Source organism: Ictalurus furcatus, chromosome 17, assembly GCF_023375685.1.
Source record: "Ictalurus furcatus strain D&B chromosome 17, Billie_1.0, whole genome shotgun sequence".
In the NCBI taxonomy this organism is placed as follows: domain Eukaryota; kingdom Metazoa; phylum Chordata; class Actinopteri; order Siluriformes; family Ictaluridae; genus Ictalurus; species Ictalurus furcatus.
Window position 1 is genome coordinate 23,644,156 of NC_071271.1, and position 19,506 is coordinate 23,663,661.

The 19,506-nt window shown below is 39.5% G+C and overlaps 1 protein-coding gene across 2 annotated transcripts; it reads left to right on the forward strand.

Annotated features, from left to right (window-relative positions):
- Nucleotides 1–983: 983 nt before the first annotated feature.
- Nucleotides 984–19,177, forward strand: tsku (tsukushi small leucine rich proteoglycan homolog (Xenopus laevis)). Of its 2 annotated transcripts, none has more exons than XM_053646980.1 (2): nucleotides 984–1,091; nucleotides 16,562–19,177. In XM_053646980.1, the coding sequence occupies exon 2, from the start codon at nucleotides 16,568–16,570 to the stop codon at nucleotides 17,612–17,614; it is 1,047 nt and encodes a 348-aa protein (XP_053502955.1). In that variant the 5' UTR covers nucleotides 984–1,091; nucleotides 16,562–16,567; the 3' UTR covers nucleotides 17,615–19,177. The 2 variants fall into 2 exon arrangements, with proteins under 2 accessions (XP_053502955.1, XP_053502954.1); XM_053646979.1 differs by lacking the exon at nucleotides 984–1,091 and adding an exon at nucleotides 3,982–5,099.
- Nucleotides 19,178–19,506: the final 329 nt, after the last annotated feature.

The following is a 19,506-nucleotide window of genomic DNA, read 5'->3' on the forward strand; positions in this document are numbered from 1 at the left end:
AAATGACACTATTAAAATGATTAGGAGCCGAAGTTGCATTATTTAGAAAACAAACAAAGCCTTGCGTAAATCTCCACCTCTCTTGGACTTTCACATTTCCTAAGTGTAGCATCTTAGAATTGAATCGGACTTCCGTTTCAAACTCGGCGAACGTGTGGAAAAAGGTTTCTCTGGTGTGACGAGACCAAAATAAAGTTTTTTTGGCACAAAGCACTCCGTTTGGCAGAAACCCAACACCGCTCATCAGCCTGAGAAAACAATCCCCACTGTGAAGCATGCTGGTGGTAGCGTCATGCTGAGAGTTACTCTTTGGCTCTTGGCTGATTCTCTGACTAATCCCCTCTGACTAATCCACACACTCACTGACTTTTGATGGACGGCCTCCTCTAGGCGGAAAGGTGGGGGCGGGGGGGTGTTATTATAAGTTGTATTTCCAGTTGAATTTGAGAAAACCACTTGAAGCATTCCTTGCGCCGAACTACTTCAATTGCGTTTGTTTGATTTGTTCGTTGCAAACAGCTGAAAGTCTGTCAGTTTTGACAATAAACCTGATTTGCAACGGGGGTTGAATCATTTTGATTGCAAGTGTATAACAATGACTATACAAATCACTGCTTTGATAAGGTAATCATCAACGCTATCCCAAACGTTAGCCGGCTAGCTTGTTACTAACAATGCTCGTTATTATCCGCTGGCGTGCTCGTCCTCTCTAGTTGCTGTGCTGCGATTTAAGTCCAAAATGTTTAAAGTTCACTATAGTACACCGTTCCCAATAGCCACTCAGGTCTGTAACGAACACTAAAAGTGGTTATTTTGAGTAGATCCGTGACATATAACAACAATTAGTCAATATCAGTTTCAAGCTGTGACATAACAGAATGTGGAAAAGTTCAAGGGGCTGAATACTTATGCAACACACCTTCCGATTGGTTAGTACTCAGAGAGTGATATTTATCAAACTGGTGCAAGCAACTCGGAGACCTGAGCTCGAATATCCTGCCCTCAGCAGAGGCGACTTTTTTTTACTCCTCAGCAGTCATCGCTCTCGAACTCCGTCAACTAGACGCCTCTCTCTTATACCATAAGTTTTGGTAAGGATTTTAACCACTATACTCTTTCTTGGGTTTTAAACATTACACACTAAAGTTTTAGCACCAGAGTGTGTAGATTTTTCTTAGCACGTTTCTATACATACTACTGATCTGTCATATTTCACCGATGCTGTAAATATAAGGGGACCTTCATGAACATTTCTGTCTTTCAGATTACAAATTCTACAGATTTATTTACTGATTTATTTTTCTCATTTGCCACCCATTTGGACAGTGAGGGGAATTGTGATCCACTCAAGTGATTTGACTCCTTCAAACTCCATGTTGAAGTGAATCAAACTGCGCAATCTGAATCGTTCAGTCTTTATTTATTTTATTTTAGTTTTTCAATTTGATCCGTTCATTTATTGTGGAATCCACAATTCAGATTAATCATGCTGTTGTTTTGTCGATATTCACAGTAACAGTTTCACGGCTAAGAAGAAACTTCCATTTGTGTGGCGTTGTCCTAGTGTGAGGCGACATATGGCCACAAATCCAGTTTAAATTTTGAATAAAAAAAAATGTGTTTAAGAGATGGCACAGCTTGCACATTTCCCATGAAATATGTATTTATTATTCATAATTGATTTATTAATATTTATTTAGTGTGGAATTATGTTATATTTATTTACTGTACAAATAAGTGTTTTTTCCCCCATTTTGTTAGTTGTTTATTATTATTATTATTATTATTATTATTATTATTATTTCTTTAGTTTCTCACAAATAATATTGGGAGGAAAAAAAATCAAGGATTATTATTATTATTATTATTATTATTATTATTATTATTACTTTAGTTTCTCACAAATAATATTGGGAGGAAAAAAAATCAAGGATTATTATTATTATTATTATTATTATTATTATTTCTTTAGTTTCTCACAAATAATATTGGGAGGGAAAAAAATCAAGGTCAAATAAAACAAAATGGAAAAAAAAAAAGATTAAGACGACATTAAATTACTTTTGAACTTTTAAAAAAAAAAAAAAAATCTGTATTGCACCACTTCATTGATGATTGAAGAGGTCACTGTTAATGTGCATACTTGGAATGAGTTTTAAAAATGCAATAGTCAAATATTTATAAGCATGTACTGTAAAAATAAATAAATAAATAATTTAAAAAAATTTTCCAAAAAAATAAATAAATAACCAAATAGTAAATGATTAGTCGACTGTAATCAAAGTAGTTGCATGCCAAGTACAGCCTAATATTAGTTTCAATAATAAACTGGAAAATGCCTAGCAAATTCTCAGTATCATTCAAAATAAAATAATAAATAAACGTTCAATGTTCAAAAATACTCATACAAATAAATATGTATATACTGTATATATACACTCCAGTGTATGCACTGTATTATATACACAGATCACCAATGATGTTAAAACCACTGACAGGTGAAGTGAATAAATCTGATTATCTCACTACAATGGCATCTGTAACAGGGTGGGATTTATTAGGCAGCATGTGAACAGTCAGTTCTTTAAGTTGATGTGTTAGAAGCAGGAAAAAATGGGCAAGAGTAAGGATCTGAGCGATTTTGACAAGGGATAAAATCGTGATGGCTAGACAACTGGGTCAGAGCGTCTCCAAAACGGCAGGGCTTGTGGGGTGTTTCCGGTATGCAGTGGTTAGTACGTAGCAAAAGTGGTCCTCGGAAGGACAACCAGTGAACTGGCGACAGGATCATGGGCACCCAAGCCTCACTGATGCATGTGCTGAGCGAAAGTTAGTCCGTCGGGTCTTATCCCACAGAAGAGCTAGTGTAGCACAAACTGCTGAAAAAGTCATTGGTGGCTATGATAGAAAGGTGTGAGAACACCTCGCTGCTTATGGGGTTGCGTAGCTGCAGACCGGTCAGAGCGCCCATGCTGACCCCTGTCCACCGCCGAAAGCACCTACAATGGACACATGAGCATCAGAATTTGACCATGGAGCAGTGGAAGAAGGTGGCCTGGTGTGATGAATCAGGTTTTCTTTTACATCATGTGCATCTCATACCTGGGGAAGAGATGGCACCAGGATGCACTATGGAAAGAAGGCAAGATGGCAAAGGCAGTGTAGTGCTCTTGGCAATGTTCTGCTGGGAAACCTTGGGTCCTGGCATTCATGTGGATGTTACTTTGACAAGTACCACCTACCTACACATTGCTGCAGACCAAGTACACACCTTCATGGTAACAGTATTCCCTAATGGCAGTGTCCTCTTTCAGCAGGATAATCCGCCCTGCCATGCTGCAAAAACTGTTCAGGGACGGTTTGAGGAACATGACAAAGAGTTCAACGTGGTGACTCGGCCTCCAAATTCCCCAGATCTCAATCCGATCGAGCGTCTGTGGGATGTTCTGGACAAACAAGTCCGATCCATGGAGGCCCGACCTCGCAATTTACAGGACTTAAAGGATCTGCTGCCAGGTCTTGGTGCCAGATACCACAGCACACCTTCAGAGGTCTTGTGGAGTCCGTGCCCACAAGACACGGGTCAGAGCTGTTTTGGCAGCACAAGGGGGACTTACACAATATTAGGCAGGTGGTTTTAATGTGGTTTTAGCTGATCGGTGTACTTACACCGATCAAAAATATTAGCGCAGCAAGGCCAATCAAAATGATATTATATATTTAATAAGAAATCTCATTAAACTGCTGGTAACTGTCATGTAAATGCTTATTTTTGCAACAAATTGCATTAACTGGACTGCAGAGGAAGTCCAAGCTAATCTTTTCTCTTAGTTAATCACAGCATAAAACTATATCACTGAATTTGTGTCAACAGTGTTAAAGTGTTGTTGCAGCATCGCAAAATAGTAGATCTCACTCAACCATTGAAGCATTTGGTAAAAATAACAACAACAACAACAACAACAACAAAACAGGGCATTTACAGTAGGTATGGGCTCTGACACCTTCTGTCAGATGTCAGAAAAGTGAAAAGTTCATGAGAGGGGTGGGAGAGGTCATCCATAATACTGCTGGCCTCAAATAATGGAAATCAAATGAATTCATGCTAGTTTAAAACTTTCGATTTAAATAAAGTGTGATGAGGGATTTTTACAGCCTTAAAGTGCACCTATTATGTTTTGTTTTTTTTCCAAATATTACCTTTCATGTAGTGTGTTATATACGTAGCTGTTTAAAAAAAATCAAAGCGCACGACAAACGGCGTTATCGACTCCCATAAGAAGGAAACGCTTCTGAACAGCTGAAACGAGTCGTTAGTAATTCCAGATTTTACTTCCTGTACTAACCTACGTAGGTTTGAAACATGTTTCATCGGCTGCTCGAACAACCAGAGCTGAAACTCATTATGGTAGTGGGCGTCTCCTTTTCCCAAAACACTGACAGCTCTAAACCAATCACAACAGAGACATATAACCAATCAGAGCAGAGTATGCTCTCTGAAAGGAGGACTTTCGAACGAATCATTTAACGAGTCGTTTGTGACACTGGTGGGGGGGAGTTAATGCTGCAGTTTAAATTACGAGCACATTAACCTGTTTTTTAACCTCGGATGCATGTAAATCTATTGTATGAGACCTTTAAAGAAAATGAGGCGCGTTTCAAAATCATAACAGGTTGCGCTTTAATACCTGTCCATTAGAGAAATGAAAAAAAAAGAGACTCGTTTGGGAGTTCTGAATCGATTCCTGGGAGTCGGCTTTGAAAGAGTCGTTTTAGGCATGACTCGCTCCTGATTGGTCATGGATAGGAGGCAGGGTGAGGCTCGAGCTGTGGAGCCATGTCCTCCTCTCCTCACACTCAGGCGGCTTGTTCTCCTCTTCTCTAGTCTGAGTTTCTTATCTTCCTGTGTGCAAACTTTTAAAGAAAGACGACGTGCTGATTCGGAATGCAGACATCTTCACCGTGGTGATAAGAGACATGTGAAGGACGTCGGAGCTTTGAGAGAGAGAGAGAGAGAGAGAGTTAAAATGTTTGCCAGAGTCGAGTCCAGTGCTGGATCTTCTTTTGCAGAGAAAGTAAATGTGGAGTCACAGCGCGTGGTGAGTTCAGAAGTCCGGATCACTGATTTAAGAACATGCAAAGTTGATCAAATTCAGTTCAGTACAAAACTACACGTACCCGTGCTTTTCCAGAGTATTGCATACTCCTGTGTAAACTTTATCGTTGCTGTTGTTCAGTTTGTAAACTCTTGCATGTTGTTTTTAATCCTCTACAGCTGCACGTCACGCGCACATCCATCATCAAATGAAGAGTTCTATACTTTTATACCACGTGGCTGTCGGGGATTCTCTAATCTGATTGGTCAGGGAGTGTTGATTTTTTTCTATAACAGCAACTCTAAAAGCAAAGCGATATTGATCCAGTCATTCTTATATGGTAGCGTTTCTATAGCAACGACTCATTCACATAGCAGAGGAGTACATCATCTAAAGCTTAAATAACGTGGTGGCGTTTAATAAAGGTGTATAATTTGTTATATTATATTATGTTTATAAATTGCAGGGTTTTTTTGGGGGGGGGGGTAAGGAGATGTTTATTTTAAGGTTGCAAGTAACGATTATTTTCATACTCGGTTAGGTGAGCGATTTTTTTTTTTTGTTTCTTGGATTAATCGGATGGGGGGAGGGAGGGGCTAACTTTCAGTACCATTTGTTTCCTTTATTTAAAATAAATTCCACAAACTGAGTGTTACAAATATAAACTGAAGACTAAAACTTTACACAACTGTTTGTCCAATTATATAAGAGGGAGAAGAACCCAATACACACACACACACACACACACCAGAATATATATTATTCATTTAGGACTGTAGTTTAATTGTTCTTTTTTTTGCATCTATAAAATTTGTACAAATCCCAGGTTCAATGACATTTTATTGTTGGTGTGACATTGAATTTGATTCTCTGAAATATCTTTTGTTTATTTCATCCATCAATGCGACACTTGAACTTGTCTACCACTCATAGGTTTTTGTTTTTGCAAATTATCATTTCATTTGTGAATAAATTTAAAATAAACCCATCAATGAACGATCGTCAGCTCGGCTAACGTGATATTTGCGAATGCACGCGAATGACCAAATTGATTCATTTTAAAACATCTCATTTAAATATGTTTTGATACATTTAACCAAAAAAAAAATATATTATTACTTAAAAGTATTTAAAACTTTCCTACGGACCCTCTGCAATTATACCACTGACCACTAGGGGTCCGCGGAAATGCTGCACTAGACAGTAGAGTATACGGTGCATAGTGTAAGTGTATAGTACGTCATTTGGGACACAACTTTAGTATTTACGTTACTTCTGTTCTGAAACCACGCTTCGGAGAGTAAATACTAAACATTCCCCGTGCCGCGCGCAGACCAACTAATCGATAATGAGATTCGTTGACAACGATGTTCATAATCGATTATTATCGATTTTACCGGTTAGTTGTTGCAGCTCTAGTTTATTTTAAACATGTATTCATGGAAGGAGTCTCCAGTGTCGGTGCTTTGTAACAGGGTAAGTTTTCTGTCACAGGAAGGTCTTCAGGACAGAGGAGGGTTTAGGCTTTCTGGCTTCTCGATAACATGACAAGCTGTTTTATTATTATTATTATTATTATTATTATTATCTTCAAAGTTCAAGAGAGCATCTTCGCCGTGAAATAAACATTTAAACATGCATTAAAAAATGTAAATAACATTTTAACAACATCCAAAGATTAAATAGTTTGTTTTTATCAAGTATGGACATTTACGCAATGCCTGATTGTTTGCATAAATAAATGTACGTTGTTATTATTTTAGAAAAGTTGTTCAAGTAGAGAAACACCATAAAGAATATCTGGCAAAGATTGATTGTGATGACTATTGTTTAAAAAACCCCCCAAAAACCATTTATAATCCTATTCACGTGTAGTGTCTCATTGTAACGCTGTAGTCCAGTCCATGTTCGTGTTTTTTTATTATTATAGATTGCAGATTTTCACAATTAACTCAAATGATCAAATCAGTTCAGAAGTTGACATCTGGCTTTGTGGATTCTGTAATAAATCATATGCTCGAATGTATAACTGCCTCAGACCACTTTTGTGTTTTCTGAGCAGCTTTAAGAAAACCTCAAATTGCAATAATCCGCCCCCATGTCATCTTTTAAAAAAACAAAAAAAACTTTATAGCGTGCATATTATACATCGCCTTTTTCATCATGACACATTCTTGGCTTCTTGCACTTGGGTTGCAAGAAACACCCGCATTTCAGCTTGGGGGGATTTTTTCCTTTCTTTTTTTTAATTATAAAATGCAGGCACAATGTTTTCTTTTTCCCCAACCCAGAAAACAAAATCATGATGCAATTTTGTTTGCATACAACTGTATACATCTGTATATGTCTATTTCATAGTTTACAGAAGTACATCTCACGTTGAAGTTGTACTCGGTTTGCATTTTTTTTTGCAGGATTTTTTTGGTGTCACTGGAGAGTTTTAAGCTCAGCTAAGCCGACTCTTCTTAGCTTTACCGGATTAGCAGTCTGCTAATCAAACAGATAAGAACATCTTCCCTGACCGGGTGCAGTGAGTTGTTTGGATATATTCTGTATAGTCTTGTGGATCATGTGCTTCCTTACAGATCAGTACTACACGTGCGAGTGAAGTTAGCTAGCAGGTCTGATGAAATTAACTATTTACTATATCACCGGGAGCAATGCAGCACGATGAAGCAGATGTAAGTCAGAGAAGAGCTGGCGATGTACAGCAACAGGAGGCGGAGCAATGGGAGCTGGCAATGAAAAGGAGCCGGGCTGAAAAAGTTGAGCAGAGGCAAAGGCCTTCAAGTATGTCTGCTCGGCGATCATCTTGGCAACATTCCCAGCAAGTTATTTCCTGTCATAAAAGTCCAAGGCTCCTTAACCATACACAGAACAAGATGACATTTCAGACACAGATTTGACGTGGTTGTTCAAGTCTGATCAAATGGCGTGAATAATATGTGGCTTACGTTTTGGCTCCGCCTACTATATTTGGATATTTCGCCATTACTAATGAAGCATTTGGCTCTTGTATGCAACTTTCTGCAAATGAAAAGTAATGTGGTGATTTACCAATTGGAGTGATGGACAAACAGGGGACGTTTTTCCCCTACAGTGAGACTTTCTGTTTCCACATATTTGTTCATACTTGCAGCTCTTGAACCATTTTTTGCCGCTCATCAATCTGCTACAGGTTAAATTAAAAAGTGCCAGGGCGTTTCCGCCGTTTGTTCTTTCCAGTAAGTGGTAGAAACCTGAAGTGTTCAGCTCATTCTGATGGTAGTGATGCACAAGCATCTTTTGGCAGGGCAACAATTTTGTGGACAATACAGGCAAGACATTTCATGTTCGTGAGCCGATTGTCTCCAAATGGCTGGTTTTGTGTCCCGTAGCGAGACGTGTAGTTGTGAACAGTCACAACGGCGAGCGATATGAGTGACGCAAGAAGAAATATCACTTCAGTTTGCGAGAAGGGGAAAAAAAAAAAAAAGCTAAAAACTTCACCAAAGCCCTGTGCAACATTATGAATGAAAGGGAAATTTTAGAGGAAGGCCAAAGATAATTAAAGCTGCAAGCGGTGTTTAACCGGTCCTTCCAGTTGACAGGATACGCTGGCGCGTTTTTGCTCCTGTCACCGTTTGTTTTCGTTTCGTTTCATTTATGTCGTATTGTTTTAAATAACGGCGAGTTATTTAAGTCGTATTGCTTTCAGTGCCCCTACGGTTGCGATGTGGTAGTGCCATTTTATATACTTTGGACTGTTTTGACTTCTGTGTTCCCCCTGGAATAACCTGCAGCGTTCAGCGGAGTATCGACGCCTTATCCCAGCTGTGAGTGTGCACTTAATGACCATGGCCTTAAGGTACACTACACGCCAGCTTCTGACTTTAAAACAGAGCTCTTATTGTCTAGCCAAAGACTCTGTCGAGATGCTGGATCGCTACGTCCTAAACCATATGTCCATCGAGGTTTGAGGCGCAGTTTTGCTGTCTCATCCTCTCCTAACATCTTTGTCCCTACCTGTCGACGTAAGACCAACAGACTGCTTCATACTGGTGTCGATCACAGTAATTTAATATCGGTTCCCCGCGTGGAGATTAAACCACTGTCGTCTCCACTTCAGAGCCAGGCTTACGCCGCATTATTCAACGCGCGGTCCATGAATAACAAGGCGCTGCTTTTATCGGATTTTCTTTCAGACTTGTTGTTTTTAACCGAAACCTGGCATAAAGAACGTCTTTCTCTCAGACTATTGTAAACAATCAAAGAAATCCCATGCTGTTATCACCTTGCCTGTTTCTCAGCAGCTATGTAATTCTTTTCTTCAGTTTTGTAACTCTGAGATTGATAATGTTCGCAAAGAAATTCCTGTCACACCTGACTCTGCCTCTTCACTCCTTCGTCCATCTGGGTTCACTGGTGTTTCTTTCACTCGTTTCTCACGGCTTGATTCTGAGGCTCTCACAAGGGAGGTATCCAGCATGAAATCTACCACTTGCCTGCTTGATCCTATTCCCACAAACCTATTTAAATTGTGTTTCGATTTTCGGTGCCCTAGTATCCTCAGCATTATAAATGATTCATTGGAGACTGGGGTCGTTCCAGCAGTATTAAAGACTGCTGCTGCTGTTACATCTGCGCCAAAGAAAGAAAATGCTGCCCTGGATGATTTTAACAATTTTCGACCCATCTCAAGTCTTCCGTTTTTGGCAAGAATACTTGAGCGTGTTGTTGCGTCCAAATTGTGTAATCATCTTACAATTAATAAGCTCTTTGTTGAACCCCTTCAGTCAGGTTTTCGTAAAATTCACAGTACTGAAACGGCGTGGGCCAAAGTTACCAATGACTTGTTGATGGCCTCTGATTCTGGAGCTACTTCCATTCTCATTCTTCTTGATCTTCAAGCTGCCTTCGATACTGTTGATGATGGTCTTTTACTTACCCACCTTGAAAGAGTATTTGGTGTGTCGGGGACGGTTTTGAACTGGTTTAAATCCTATTTTACTGACCGTTCCCGGTTTATTTCTGTGCGTGGTTACAGGTCTGACACCAGCTCTGTGCTCACTGGTGTTCCTCAGGGATCAGTATTAGGCCAATTACTGTTCAATATTTAGCTATCTGCACTTGGGCATCTGCTGCGATCGCTCGGCCCCCGTTATCACTTCTATGCTGACGATACCCAAATCTACATTCACTCACAATCTGGTGAAAACCTTGATGTTTCATTTCTTTCTGACTGTGCATTTTAAAATGGTGACTACTGTAATGGGTGGAGTCTCCATGTAAGACATGGATTGTGATCACCATGAGGAGAGTGATCTGATGAACGGAATTTCTTTTCTGTAGGACAAAGTGTTCAACCATTCTAACCATTTGAAAAGTGAATTTTTGAACTAGTGGTGGCGCTATAGAATTGGTCCTAGAGAGCCCATAATTGGTCCAGATACTATTCATGGTCATATCTATGAGTGTGCCAAATTTGATCATTTTCTTACTTGCGGTTCATAGGGCTGCCATAGACTCCCATTGGGGAAGAAGAAAAAGGTGCTTGGCCCCTAATTTCCTGCCTTGGATTTCTAAGAGGAAAAAAACACACGGTCAAACTGTGTAACAAGTCTGATGACCGCAATTATTCTCTAAATACACTGAAGTTCCAGTATGAAGATGACAGTTGTAGAGAGCGAGCACCTGGCGGAGAGGTCATGATCCCCATGAAATAACCAGATGTTTGCTGCCAATGGAAGCACAAGCATCTGATCCGGTTCCTCCCGTTCTGCTGATTCTCAGACACCAGATTTAAGAAGATCAACAAAGGCTCTGGTTGGGCGTCTTGAAAATCTTATTTGTTCAGAAAAGGAGCTTATTAAAAGGATTCATGGGGTTTGAGGTTAAGGCTCTTAATCTCCAAAAGGAAGGGAATGTGCACTGAGGCTTAAGGAAAACGTTTATCTTTGGAACACTTAGACATCCGTTTGTTCTGGCATGAACAAGGGGTAAAGTCGCTACAACAACAAAGCCAGCGCTGAAAACAGCTGCCACCAACAGTCTTTTCCACACACTCAATCAGCAATCAGTATGGGAGGGAAAACCCAGAGGTGGCCATTTTGGGAAGGAAGAAAAAAAAAAAAACGTAGCGTTCAGACGTGAGGGTATGAAGGGTGTCGACTGAGCTGGTGCTAAATACAGACTTCATAGAGAAGCTGGAGCGTCTACAGATGCTTATTTTTAAAGTATTTAAAAGTTTACTGTGTGAAAATAAATCCCGAATAAAGCGCTTGGCTTCCTTTAACAAGCTGTTACTGGAAGAAGATCTAAGACGGGGTGGCGTGATGCGGAATCATTCTTACCACCCCGATATAAAATATTTTCCTCTAGCAGCCGTTTTATTCCACTTCTACCACATTTCCCAACGATTACAAATTTTCAGCTATTAATCGATGCTTTTTAACCGTTTATAGTTGCACTGAACGTTATGGAACATCCATGAAACAAGTTAGTTCCTGTTCTCACTTATGTTACAGCGGCTACAAACATTCGTTCCTTCACCTGCCTCTCTCCTCTCTCTCTCTTACCCCCTCTCTCGAAGTCAATAAAATGGATTTGGCATAAAATCTCACTTTTCCAAAGAGCTGAAACTGGAGACTCCTTCCATAAACGTGTCCTAACCGAAAGCTTCATCGTCTCAACGATCATACAGTAGTCTCCGTGTCGTCGAAGGAGTTGTTACTATGGAAACATTTATAGTATTAGAACGAGCGCATTGATATTAAGAACCCAGTAACCACGTTAATAACCTCGTCCACAGGCAGTGTTTTGCTTTCTTCTGTGGTTGTAATTGATATTTGTAAGGTAAATGGGATTTATCAGTCATTGAACTCTGCTCAAGTAGTTTATGACACCAGTCTGGATAAACAACCCAGATAGACAAAGCATAGAGCTTGGCCTGAGGTCATGAGAGATTCTGTTAAGTGCTAGATGGCAATTAAACGGGAGTGTCAGCACTTGTTCAATAATTATTCGAATGATTATATGGATATCATTACAAGGCTAGATTAGGCGAACTTGAGCAAGAGTGACATATGACCAACTACACAGGAAGGACGAACTTTAGCCCGATTTTTCATTTGCTGTCAGTTCTGATGAAGAGACCGAATCTCATTTAGACCTTCAAACAACCCCATTTCAATTGCACACATTTATCACAAGGGCTTTTCAGATTTCAGTGATCGATTACACCTTTCGTTTTCGATCCATCTTATAATGTAATCCAGCGAATTTATTTCAAAATCCTGAACTGAACGAGAGAAAAGATGAAAAGTCTGGCTCTGGGTTGAAGTCATCCCAGTCATTATTATTGAACTTCATTTAGAAGAAAATAGTCGGTTTTTTTGTGTCAACGCCACAGAATATCTCTTTTTATGGACTTTTGTCCAGTTCAGCATTTCATCCATTCAAGTTCTTTAACGTTTAAATAACGAATTCATTAAAACATCAATGAGATGAGAACACGCGCTGCTTAGATTTCAGCTGGTATGACCAGAAAAAATCGAGTCCAAGGCTAATGTACATATACGGAATAAAACACTTGTAGGTGTGCTGTTACAGGAAAATCATCCCTGACACGGTTACGTGATAAAGTGGATTTAATGTCGCCAAGCTGATGTTGATTATTTTCCTAGAACAGCGTGTCCTGATCTTTTATTCATCTTATACCACAGTGATTTGCCAAGGATTGCACATTTTTATTCATTAAAAGATTTTTTAAAAAATGATGTACTTTATATCCATTTGTGTTACATTTAATGTTGTGGAACGTCCACAAAAAAAAAAAAGTTCCCGTTCTCACGTTTCAGAAAAGTGGTTTGAACGTTTGCGACCAAGCTAACCAGGGACTGTACCTGCTCCCAGAATGCGGTGATTCAAAAATATCCGTTTGACATAAAACTATAAAGCTGCATTTCTTTGTCAGTTGCTGACTTTAAAGCGGTATTATTTTTTTATCTATTAAAAAAACTTTGATAATATACAGTTTCGACTCAAAGGTCAGTCGGAAAATGGGGTGATTTAGCTTGTGTTAGCTGGTTAGCTAGCGTTAGCAGTGAAAATGATGTGTTCTACAGGTCAGCTTCACCTTTACCTTCAGCCCAACTATCATGGATATCATTACTTGCAAAGTGTCATGTGGAGTCAATACAAGCTGAAAAAAAATGCAGCTATAAAAAAAATAAAAATTGTCTTTAATACTATTAGCATCCCAGATTAGCGATAGGCATTGTCTTTAGTGTTTTCTTTCTGCTTCATTCTTCAGGAGTTATATAATCGAGGTTCATCTCCGTCCTCTTCCTCCTCAGACGTCAGTGTTTATGCTCAGAGGATATTTCAGCCGTACGTCAACAGTTAGGGTGTGGCACTACGACGTCGTTTAAAGCGTTTTAATAGGAATGTTTTGTTGTTGTTGTTTCCGCCCCCCCCCCACCACACCCCACCCGATGACGCACAGAAATTTTGAGTGTAAAACTAAGCACAGGATGATATCGTCTTGCTTGTAAAGTAACCGTCTTTCAAAAAGTGCAAAAGTTTGCACACCCCTACTTCTAAGCCATGTTACATGAGGAATAAAACCCATGCTGTTCAAGGAAAATAAAGGAATTTTTCGCAGGCATCATTAATGAATATAGTTTACTAGCTGATGTCAACCAAGTGGAACATCCTCGTACGCCGATAGACTTTATTTCACACTAATGAACGCTAAACATTCTCCATCTATTGTTTACTGTCATCGGCTTTATTGTTACTTCATCGTTCGTGTAATACTAAATGTAAAACGGCACACAAGTGTTCATTCTTAAGTTCCTTTCATTAATCCTGCGTGTTTTGTTTTTTTTCAAAAGGGTGTGGTGTCTTTCATTCACCCCGTTACGCCACGCCCCTTTTTTGTCACAATTATATGCTTTAAATCACCCAAACGAAACACATGATACACGCTTGCCAGGTTTGTTATCACACAGATCACCTCACGCATCGCAGAAAGCAGTTGAAGAAGATCGCACCGCCTGAGAGGTGTGTAAATATTCAAATTGAAATATTCGTTTATTTAGGATTTGAAACCTGGCAGTTTTAGATAATTAAGAGGCGCTTGAATTAGAAAATTGGAGTTTGTGAGTATCGCGTCACCGGGTCTTCGACCTTGCTGGTTAATAAGAAAGGAATAAAACATGCGGGGTGCACCGTGTTGTAGGAAAATAATCAACAGCAGGATGGTGTGCTGAAGTGGAGGTACTGTTTCACAATAATAATTTAAAAAAAAACGTTATTAATGAACAACACGTCATGCTTTTGAACTCTTTCTAGTCAAACTTTATGTTGGACATCTGCAAGACAACTTATTGGTCTGCTGTTGTTTTTTGTTGTTGTTGTTTACACGTTATAGTAGCTGTAAACAGTTGTACCCTCACCAGTCTGTCTTAATTCTGAAGTTAATAAGGGAAAAACAAAATGATCTCTTCAAGTTAGCGGAAAGCTGGAAAGCGTAAACTCCTCCATCCTGAAGACTCTTTCATGTGAGAAAACTTAATGGCACAGCTTTACCTCTGACCGTTAGAAAGCACTGACACTGGAGACTCCTTCCATAAATGTTGGAGAAATTATTTGCTCACGGTCCATCGTACAAGTCCCCGCGTACGTCGTTACTATAGAAACGATAACGTATTAGACGTATGTCTAAGCTGCTGTTATAGGAAATTAATCTACACCGTCCGACCAATCAGATTTAAGATTGCGTTTATAACAACAGGTTTACGTCTTTGCTGGAGTGTTAGATTTTTCTCGGGACATTATTGGTTTATCAGTGATTTTAATAAAAATGCAGTCCAGATATTTAAAATGAGTTCAGTGCATTCCGTCTTACTAAATAATTCACTCTTAACTGCTTTTGTAGTCTGTAAACATGTCTTTATGATATATATATAATATATATATATATATATATATATATATATATATATATATATATATATATATATATATATATATATATAATATAATATAATATAATTTTATTTATTTATTTATTTATTTATTTATTTATTTATTGAAGTAATGTTATGAATGCACGGCTCTGTACATTTCTAACTGCCAAGTCATTGACAGTTCTTTAAAACAAGTGGGAAATGTTCGTGATTTATGAGTCTTGGCTTTTACTTTTAATAGCATGTAACGATCGCCTGTTCTGGCACGTTAGACTTTGTTTTATTCATTTATATTTGTATTTATAGAACAAAAGGTCCAAAATGTAAATCAGACAGCATAATATGGTCTTATTTATTATTGTATAAGCATTTGGTGGAGGGGGAAAAAAAAAAAGTTATATAAGGAATGAAACACTTGGGGTGTGCTGTTATAGGAACATAGCAAAGCGGCGCTACTGTTAACACCTTTCACAGCGCAACACTTACTTTTTTTATTATTATTATTAATTAAAGAACGACACATTATTTTAACCGTGTAGTTACACGTAATGCTGTGGAGCATCCGCAAAACAAGTTAGTTCCTGTCATCGCTTACGTTATGGCAGCTATAAATAGTCATTCCTTTACAAATCTTGCCCCCCCCCCCCCCCTTGAAGTTAATAAGACAAAGAAACGTAGCTTGTCATGTTATTGTTACAAAACACTGACAGCGGAGACTCCTTCCCATAAACGTCTCCTTATAGAAAGCTTTCCCATATAAACGTATTACGAACAGTCCCTCTGAGTGAGTTGTTACTATAGAAACATAACATGAACGTTTAGATCGAGGGCATTAATATAAACTATAGTTCGTTTATATTAATTAAATGACTACAGTCAAAACTACGGTCAGCTGCCGTGATATAAATCAATAATAAACAGTAATATACTATAAAAGTATCCACTTTTAGATTTAATTGGTCCTGCCCTGGCTAATTCGCATTAAATCAGGTAAACATTACAAAGGTTGAAGTTGGGGGCGGGGATAGTGGTGTTGTCTTTCCGTAAGAATTTAGTTTATTAGAACTCGAATGATATCCAAGCACGTCAGCCTTGTTTGTTCAAATTTGTGTGAATTTCTTACAAGATCATGTTTCCTTTCTTTTTTTGCGTCATTGAGAACATTGATTCCAGGCTTTTCTGTGGTGATATGTCATGTTGGGACAGGAGCTGGTTTGGGTTTGGGTGCGTGGGAGATTGCTGATTAGTACTTTACAAACCGGTTTCATGAAACGACTCGGGGACAAGAAAAATCTCAGTGTTCATAAACGCGGTTTACGTAAACTGTCATTAATATGAAGAACCAGAGCCGTCTGATGACAATATAATATCGATATTGTGTTAAATTACACATCGTGGTGTGATTTTGGGAAATATCACCCGCGCCTACAAAGTGGCTATAAAAGAATACCCTGATAGCTTGCACCGTTATCATGCGCTGATTATCATGGGTTTGATGTGCTTTGTTCACAGAGCATCATGGTGGCCTTCCTGTGCCTCAGCCTGACCTCTCTGCTTGCCCTGGTCACGGCAGGAGGGGTGAAGAACTGCCACCCGAAGTGCCGCTGTGAGGTGGAGAGCTACGGCCTGTTCGACAGCTTCAGCCTCACCAAGGTGGACTGCAGTGGACACGGACCGGACGCCACTCCCATCCCCATTCCTCTAGACACGTCGCACTTGGACCTGTCCCACAACTCCATCAGCTACATCACCGACTCCATGCTGTCAGGACCCGGATACACGACTCTGGTCAGCTTGGATCTCAGCAAGAACCTCATATCACGAGTGAGCTCCAAGGCCTTTAACAAACTGCGCTACCTGGAGACCCTGGACCTCAGCCAGAACGTTCTGGAGAACCTCAGCGATGGATGCTTCTCCGGTCTCCCCTTAACCGAAGTGGATCTCAGCGACAACAGATTTCGCGAGTTCGACCTAAACGTTTTCAACACACGAGGCCCGGAAACCCCTATCAGCGTAGATCTTTCTAACAACCTTCTCAGCGCGATCTCGAGAAACCCTCGCCTCCATGCGCCGTACATCAAGAGCCTGATGCTGGCAGGCAATCAGCTCAGGACAGTGCCCAGACTTGCAGGAATTCCCTTGCAGTATTTGAGCCTGGATGGAAATCTTATCCGCAGCATCGATGAAGGAGCCTTCGAGGAGCTGACGGATCTCGTCTATCTCACTCTCAGCGGCCTCCCCGAGCTGTCCGTCATCCATCCGAACAGCTTCAGAGGCCTGAGGAATCTCCAAGTCCTGGACCTTTCAAACAACTTTCAGCTCAGGACTTTGGGTCCAGATGTGTTTAATGGGCTGAGTGCTTTACAGGAGCTCAATCTGTCCAAATCGGTAGCCACTCCGTTACCTGTGACCATCTTTAACAACATGCCAAGTATTAAAAGTGCGACTCTGGGGCCAAATATGCATTGCTGGAAAACTCACAAGCAAGGACAGTTTCACAGGCAGATAGGACAAGCGAAAGCAAACGACATTTTGACCTGTGATGTTCCAGGAATCATATTGTAAAAAAAAAAAAAAAACTTCAAAACACACTAAATATTGTATTTTTTATTCTTTAGTGCCTTATTTCTCTGCGACTGATATTCTCACTTTGACTCCTTCATCGGGCCTCGTTTATTCATACGTCAATGTTTTCATAGACCAAACTGATTCAGATTCGTGACAGATTTATAAATGTTTCCGTAACGCCGATGTTCTTCACCCTCCCGCGTACGTCGAGAAATATCAATCAGCCGTAAACAACAAGTACATCCGCGGCACAGATTATTTCCATTTAGCCACGCCCCAGAATCTCCATCAAAAGGCGAAGCTCACAGAGACGACTTAAACGATCAAAGTGTGCCTCCTAAATCTTCCAATAATGCAGCTTAGCCACTGCAGAGCATCGGCTACCGTGACAAACACTACTGCACCACTTCCTGCTTAGGACACCATTACGTTTGTCCTAGTTGAATGGCTAGGGTTATTTCTCTTAATTTATACATAGCTTTCTTTCAAGTGAACATTTTCACTAAATTGGTGATTTAAACTTCTTTAGTGTAATCTGTATATAACGTTGTAGTGTCTCGGCGGATGTAAGATTTGATATTTGATGAGATCAGTCAGTTTCCTTATGTAAATTAGTAAAATTTTCATTTTCATGAATTCCAAATTGTCCTGTTAAAGACGTCCGAATCGGTTCATCCTTATCGCTTTCGCTAAATGAGGCCCAGTCGAGGTTTTTGCACATGAAGCCAACCGATATTCATGAGTTTATACATTTTCAGTCTATTTTTCTACAGATTTATATTTATAGTATTAAGAGTTCATTAGGAGCTCATATGCACTTTAAGTAGACCTGGCCTTTCTGTTCTTGTTACATTCGTTTAATCCTTTAATCCAGGTATTTAGCCGCTTGCGTTTCCTCACATTTCTTTTAAATAAGGGGCTGTGTTTTTTTTTTGTTGTTGTTTTTTTTTTTTTTTATTACATTCCGTGCATTACACTTTGGATGTGCCTGAGGCAACTTCGAGAACCACTTTATACATTCTAACCAAAGGGGAATGAAATCTCAGTGCCTTAATGTGACGCCGTGCACGTGTTTCAGCCTGCTATGGGCTTACGGTACCGATGGATATTTCAAGCATTTGCACGTTTCAGACTTTGGGAAGAAAAGTAACGACTGGAGTCAGGTTCCATCCCTCTTCATAAAACTCGACTCCCGATCTGGCGAACCGGCCGACGAGCCGAAATGGCGAACCGTACGTTGAGGATCATTTAAAACGTGCACTCTGTTTCTAACATCATTTTAAGCTCATGGCATTTAATCAAACGTTTAATCTAATCGTGCATTTCAAGTCCAAATCATAATGGACCTGGGTCAAAAATGTTTGTTTTGCACTTTATCACCATACAAAATGATCAATTAAAATAACAATTGTAATTTTGGGTTTTGTATAGAATTGTACATTTGTACCAAACACTACATTTTTATGGTTAAATAAACTTTTTTTTTTTTTTTTTACGTCGTCTTACGTGAGTCACTTTCTCAAACGCCTCGTTTATGCACTTCTACACGATCCCGTCGTACAGGTTTCATTCTCGTGACTATCTGTAACTGTTTTCTCATATATCATAGAGTAATATTTACAGGAATTGTCACCTTTTATATCTAGAAATCGCAAGGATATGGCTTGTTTTTGCCATAGTATGTTGTTTATTGTTCGGTTTTCCAGTAATTGGATTCCATACGGTATACTGTTATTATTCGTGTCACGTCTTTACTTTGCAGTTTTTCACAGTCTGAATCGACGAAAGACTATCGTATGTACAAAATAGAAAAAGGGATGGACGTTTTATTTAGTATCTTGTACAAAGGGAATGGCTCATGACCGTGGATTTTGGTGAGGGATGACGAC